General features: G+C 39.8%; 1 protein-coding gene across 1 annotated transcript; it reads right to left on the minus strand.

Moving 5' to 3' along the window:
• Window positions 1-2,214: 2,214 nt before the first annotated feature.
• On the minus strand, window positions 2,215-3,507 carry LOC116889363 (protein S-Myc). The gene has a single exon (XM_032890470.1). It carries the CDS (start codon window positions 3,505-3,507, stop codon window positions 2,215-2,217), a length of 1,293 nt encoding a protein of 430 aa, XP_032746361.1.
• Between the last annotated feature and the right edge of the window lie 3,669 nt (window positions 3,508-7,176).

The following is a 7,176-nucleotide window of genomic DNA, read 5'->3' on the forward strand; positions in this document are numbered from 1 at the left end:
ATCAGAAGCACAACAACCAATTTACCAGATAGCCTACAAAGTGAGAGAAATCTCTGCCAGCTCTTCTTCCAACAGAATATATATTATTAATATTAATATATAAAGAACTCAAACAGCTAATCAATGAAAATAAACAATCTCAGCAGTAAACGGCCAAATGAATCGAACAGATCATTATGAAGTAGACGCTGCCATAAATCTATACCTGTTATGGAAATTCAAATTAAAACTACATAGAAATTCTACTTCGCTCCAGTTAATGTCTATTACCAACATAATGGTAAACAACAAACAACGGTGAGAGTATGGTAAAAATGGAACACTGATTACACTTTCAACAGTAATATAAATGAGTTAATGTACTATGGAAATCACTATGCAGTTTTCTCAAAAGCTAATGGTAGAACTATGTGAGATAATTCTATATCACCTGTGTGTGTGTGTGTGTGTGTGTGTGTGTGTGTGTGTGTGTGTGTGTGTCTGTGTTCAAAAGAACCAAACTTCCCATGAAGAATACATACCTGGACACTCATGTTAATTGTTGCACTATTTACCAAAGCCATGTCAGGGATTTTTCCTAGACTATCAACAATAGGTAAATGTGTAAAGAAAATTTAACAGTATATTCATGTATGAAATTCTCAAATATTAAAATAAAAAATAAATCCTACCATGAAAAGTAAGACCTTGGAGAAAGCATATAGAAGAAATAGATTCATCTATATAAAATAAAAAAGCTACACACACATATACAAAGAAGTATATTCAGCTAAACAGAATGAAACTATGTCATTGATATGAAAATGAAAAATATAATGCTTAATAAGTCACTTCAGATAAACATCATGTTTTCTGTCCTATATAGAACCCAGATTTGAAAAGATAGAAATATAGAATAAGAAAGGACCAAAAGAAGTTGATGAATATAAATATTAACATTGTACTTTGTGTATGTATATGATATAATGAATCCATTATTTGCTACCTGATTAGGCTGAATTGAGTAAAGAATATCTGAACTTAAATATCTGGATCACTGGCAAATCTAAGAAAGGTTAAGCTAAAGGTGAAGGGTATATTAAACATACTCAATGAAAGAGCAGCAACAATGTTCCCACGTTTTAGGAAGTCCATGAATATGCAAGTACAAGAAGTGTTTCTTTCCAATGGATCTGACCGAGAGAACCTCTTCGTGGCATATTATGACTAAATGACCAAAGATGCAGCTTAGAGAAATAATATTAAATCTGTTATTATTGTTATTACTATTAAATATAAACTCTATGAAACGAAAAGTGCCAAATCACATTTAAGAGCAAACTGCAAAATGCTGAAAAGCATTTCTCCCACCAGAAAGTTTCTTTTAAAAAAAAATCATTTATTTCATAAGAACATGAGGTATTTCAAAGTGCACATATTTTGTAGAAATTAAACACACAACTTTGAGTTCAACCATTTCTACACATCACATACAAACAAATACACTAACAGGAAGATACAAACTTAGAAAAAAGGAACCTATATATACACACGCATATAATTTCTTTAAAATTTTTTCTTAATTCAAAAAGTTATAAATATCTACTAAAACCTTTCACTATTCATTTTCATATGAAAACATAAGTATCAAATTTAATCACGTATTAGCATCATACAAAAGTTCACAGACAGTGTAAGAATTAGTACAGTACATAACAGAAATTGAAAATATATCTGTATACAAAACATGCTCTTCAAACATTGAGGTGTTTATGATACTTATGAGTGAACTTCCAGATACTTATGAGTGAACTTCCAGTATAGTACCGACTTCTTGGTGGGTGAGTCAACAGAATTTACAGAAATGTTTCCCCATAGACTTCAAATGCCAAACCCTTTTCGTAGCATCTATTGAAATCTAATCACTCTTGTAAAAAGGAGTGTCTCTGGAAACTTGGAGTAAACCTGACTTCAATACCCTGTAAAAATTCCCAACATTCATGATCGGGATGGAGCATTCACTGAGGTTAGAGGAAAGAAGTCACATAGCAGCGTCCAATTCCTGGGCTTTCCAAAACCCCACTAGAACTCCATGACTTCCCCCTATTCAGATTCAAACTTAACAAGGGACCAATTAATATGAAGGTAAACCAACATTCTTAATGTCAACACAATAGCTTTCTTTTTTCAAGTTAACATGTGCAAAGTAACAGTGACTGTCCATTTAAGAAACACTTAGCACACAGCAGATTGTTTGATTTTCTCTAGCAGCTGCTGTTTTCTTTTATACAGTTTCTCCCTTTCCACCAGGAGCTTGTACTCATCAGCCTGCAAAGTGTGGATGTACTCGGTGGCTTTTTTCAGGATGACCACCTTGGCGGCCTTCTCATTGTGCACCAACTCAGGCACAAGGTCCCTGAGGTTCAGGAAGCTGGAGCGCATAATGTCACGGCGTTGACGCTCCAGCCTGTTGTGGTTGCGGCGACGCTCGATGTCCTCCAAGTCTGAGTTGCTCCGGGATCTCAATCTCGGAGCCTTTGGCCCGAGAACGCATTTGAGGGGCCCTAGAGGATCCTGGCTCCTGGGCTTCTTGAGAGGCCGCGCGCCTTCCGCGTAGGGCAACGGTGGCGCGGCATAGTTGTGCTGTTCCTGAATGAGGTCGCTGCGCTTGAGGATCAGCTCGCCAGACTGCGCGCACTCGGGACTCAGCGCTGCGTTCTCCGAATGCGCCGCGGTGGGGAGCTTGGTGACAGTCTTGGAGAACTGTGTCTCCCCCAGCATGACCACATAGATTTCCTCTCCGCCTTCCTCCACACAACCTGAGTTGCTCAAGAAGTCCTCTAGGGAGCTGCTGAGCCCCTGGTGGTCACCAAGGCTTATCGCTGCGCCAGCACTGGCAGGGATGGTGGCTACAGGCATAGACTCGCGTTTATTCGCTCGGAAGATCACAGCAGGGTCCACACACTCCGAGTCCAGGTGGGAGAGCTCCGTGAGCCAGGCGGCTTTCCTACGCCCCACACCTGCTGTCCCACTGCGCGCCTGGCCAGCGGAGCTGGCGGCGGCGGCCGCTCCCGGGACCAATGTGCCTGCGCCGACGGCCAGGGATCCACAGCCTCCTGGCAGCTTCTCGCTCACCACAGTCTCTGGCTTTTCCCGGGAGGAGAAGCCGCTCCACATGCAGTCCTGAAGGACGACCGGGTTGCTGGAGGAGCCGCTGAGTCCTTTCAGGCCGAAAATATCCTCCTCCTCGGCCGGGTTACTCCATAGGTCGGCCTCAGGCAGCAGCATCTCCGTGGCCCAGTTCGCCGGCTCCAGGCTGTCCTCTGCCAAGGCACGGCCAGGTGACAGCCGCGGGGTGGGCAACAGTTCAAACTTCTTCCAGATGTCCTCCCCTGGAGGCGTCGAGTTGCGACCACCAAAGTAGATGTCATCGTCTTCCGGGTAGAAGCAGGGTTTCAGCGAGTCAAACTCCAGGTCTGAGTTCTTGCAGATCATTCCGGGCATGGTGGATGTAGTGCAGCTGAGCATCCGTTCGTCTCCACCTGACAAGTAAACACCTTTTTTTCCTCAGTTCTTTTAAAATATGGGGTATTTCCGTCCCGTGGGGGGTCATATAGGGTGTGGGACGCAACCAACCTCCAACACTTTCCAGGACTACTAGTGGATCGGATCTGAGGCTTTTCAGAGCTGGGAAGTTCTCCAGTGGGCTTTAGAGACAGACAGGTCTTCCTGGTGGCTGCTGCCGCCTGATTGCCCTTGTGCCTAACTAGGGCTCTCCTGGCTCCCACCCAGCTCTCAAGAGCATCTTCCCAGGAGCATCGTGTCCTGTGCCTTCCTCCTCCACCCTCCTTTGAATCCACCCACCAGGTCCAGACAGTTGATTGTCACTTTATGTGAAACTTTCAAGGACAGAAGGGCACTGATGATGCATTTCAAATCCTCAATGAAAGCAACCTTCCACTGAGATTAGTATACACAGCAAGATCATTCTCCAGACAAAAGGGAGAAATGTGATCTCAGAAAAACATAAATTGTGTGAATGCACGACCACTAGATGCATTAGGGAGGTGCTTAAGGAAACCTCTGCTCAGAAGGAGAAGAAATATAGGCACGAACATGACTGCTCCTGAAAGACAATTTCCCATTAGAAAAGTAGACATGCAAATGAGAAAAGGAAGAGAATCAGACGTTAACAGTAAAACAAAACATAAAACTTATAAAATGAGAGGAAGAAACAAACTCAGAATATTTGGAAGAAGAATAAAATTATAGTTATCACCCAAGTATAATAATCCAAATTCTCCAATTAAAAGACACAGAGAATCTACTTGGGTTAAGACACATTCCAGAAGCATGATGTTTACAAGAAAATAATCTCTGCAAAGAAACAGACTGAGAGAAAACATAGGAAATGAAAATCCAAGCAAATGTAATGGAGCAGAAGTAGCTTTATCATAACTAGCAAAAATAGACTTTAAGACACAAAAAAGTGCACTACACATGGAACAAAAGAATTCATAAAGAAGATAGAACTAAGGGTTAAAAAGTAGAAGAATGTTTGTATAGCACGTGCAAGGAACTGAGTTTGGTCTCTACACCACAACTGCTACCTCATATTTCATTTAACAGCTGCAGAATACATATTTGATCATCAGCACATTACTAACACACAGCAGGTATTAATCTACAAAGAAATTATTACTGAATTAAATATAATACTGTATTATAATCATTTATAATCTCAATGGAATTAAAATAGAAATCAATACCAAAAGAAACTGAATAACCTATTTATACATAGTTAGACAACACAGTAGTTTCTGATTGGTGAGTTATTTAAGAAGTCAAAAGAAGGGGGCTGGAGAGATGGCTCAGTGGTTAAGAGCCCTGACTGCTCTTCCAGAGGTCCTGAGTTCAAATCCCAGCAACCACATGGTGGTTCACAACCATCTGTAAAGAGATCTGATACCCTCTTCTGGTGTGTCTGAAGACAGCTACAGTGTACTTATATATAATAAGTGAATAAATCTTTAAAAAAAAGAAGTCAAAAGAAATTATAAAATTATTCTCTCAAATGAAGTAAGAAATGGCCTTCATAAGAGGGATGTTTATCAACATGTTATATCAGTAGTACAGAGAGATTTTAGATACATACCTACAAAAACAATGTCACTTACTCAACTACTATGTTCATAGCCAGAAACTGTAAAGAACCTAGATGTCCCTCCACTGAAGAATGAATGGATAAAAAAAAATATGGTAATCTACGTAATGGAGTACTATTCAGCTATTAAAAACAAAGACATCATGAAATTTTCAGGCAAATGGATGGAACTAGAAAATATCACCCTGAGTAAGGTGACCCAGACACAAAAGGACATACATAGTATGCACTCACTGATAAGTGGATATTAGCTATAAAGTACAGGATACCCATGCTACAGTCCACAGACGCAATGAAACTGGATAATGAGGAGGTCCCAAGGAAGTATAAATGACTCTATCTCAGAAAAGGAAATAAAGTAGTTGTCAGAGGTGGATGGAGAGAGGAAGCTGGGTAGGGAGAGAAGGTGAGGAAGGGAACAACCAGGATCAGGATCAGGAGAGGGCTAGGCCAGAGAAAGGAAATCTGTTGTCAGGAGGATCTCTAATACCAGCCAGAGTCCTGGGATGGGGAGGTGCAGGGGTTAGACATACACATTCGCAGATGTGCAGCTTGGTTTTCATATGGGTCCACTAACAACTACACCATTGGCTGCCTCTGACTCTGTTGCCTGACTTTGGATCCCCTTGCCCTACCTGGACTGCCTGGTTGGGCCTCAATGGGAGAGAAGGTGCTTAGTACTGCTGTGACTAGATGGGAAAGAGCGGGATAGTACCCAAGGGGGGGTTTCCCCTTCAAGGGGAGGGGTAATGGTGAAAAGAATGTGTGAGGGTGGGACTGGGAGGAGAGGAGGGATAGGGTCTGTGATTGGGATGTAAAATGGATAAATAAATTTAAAAAAAGGACAAGGCCAAAACGAAATCTCAAATAAGTACAAGAGAAATAATAAGTAGTGCAGAAAAATAGTGCAGCAAAAAGAGAAACGTGAAGACCATACAAAAGATTAATATTTAAAAATTCAAAAAAGATAATCATTATCAGAAGAAAGAGAAAAAACAAATAAGTAAAATTAGTTTTTAAAACTAATGCCAGATACCACTGAAATTCATAGCCTCATTAGAAAATATTCTATTGAATTATATGTAAATATATTGGAAAATCTAGACATGAACACATCTCTGGGCATAGATGCTATAAAAATTGCACTAAAACATGACTAATATATCAGTAATGAGTAGTGATATTGAAGCTGTAGGAAGAAGTCTTCCAACAAAGAAAAAACAAACCAAAGACTAGATAGATCCCCTGCTACACTTTAAAACAGAAATAATACCAATGGTCCTCAAAAAAATTTTATAAGAGAAGCCATCATACCAAAAGTTATTTTATGAAGTTAATATGTCTGTGAGTAAAACCTGAAAAAATGTAACCAAAAAAGTAACTTGTTCAGGCACCTGAGTATAAATGCATTATTTCTCAACAAAAGACTTCTGAATCAAATTTAAAAGCACGTAAAAAATGTCATTCACCTTGATCAAATTGGTTTCAATTCAAGAATGTGTGAATGATTCAATATAAGAATGGGGGTAAGCATAATGCTGCTCATAAATAGAATCAAATGAAAAGGATACATGACCACATCCATAGGCATAGGAAAAACCTTTCCTTTAAGTATCCCTTCCCAATAAAAGGCACAAATAAATACATATAGCGGGATTGTATCTCTACATAACAAAGGATTATATAACAAATCCATAAGTCAGCATCATACTGCATAGGGTAAAACTGAAATGTTGAAGTTCATACAGAAGCAAAAAAGACTCCGCTTACACAAAACAATGTAGTGGAACTGAAGTGAGGATCCAGAAATAAATACACTTTTGGCAATCTGATTCTCAATAAATGTAGCAAAAACATCTCTTGGAAAAAGGGCATTCTTTTTAACACATTGTGCTGGAGACACAAGTTATCTGCATGTACAGGAGAGAATCAAGTCTCTTGTACAAAAAAAAACTATTCCAAATCAATTTGATCTTAAATTTAGGATATAAAACCTTAAAAGAGCGTAAAAACATGAGGGAAATAGTCCAAGA

This window comes from Rattus rattus, chromosome X (genome assembly GCF_011064425.1).
Source record: "Rattus rattus isolate New Zealand chromosome X, Rrattus_CSIRO_v1, whole genome shotgun sequence".
In the NCBI taxonomy this organism is placed as follows: Eukaryota; Metazoa; Chordata; class Mammalia; order Rodentia; family Muridae; genus Rattus; species Rattus rattus.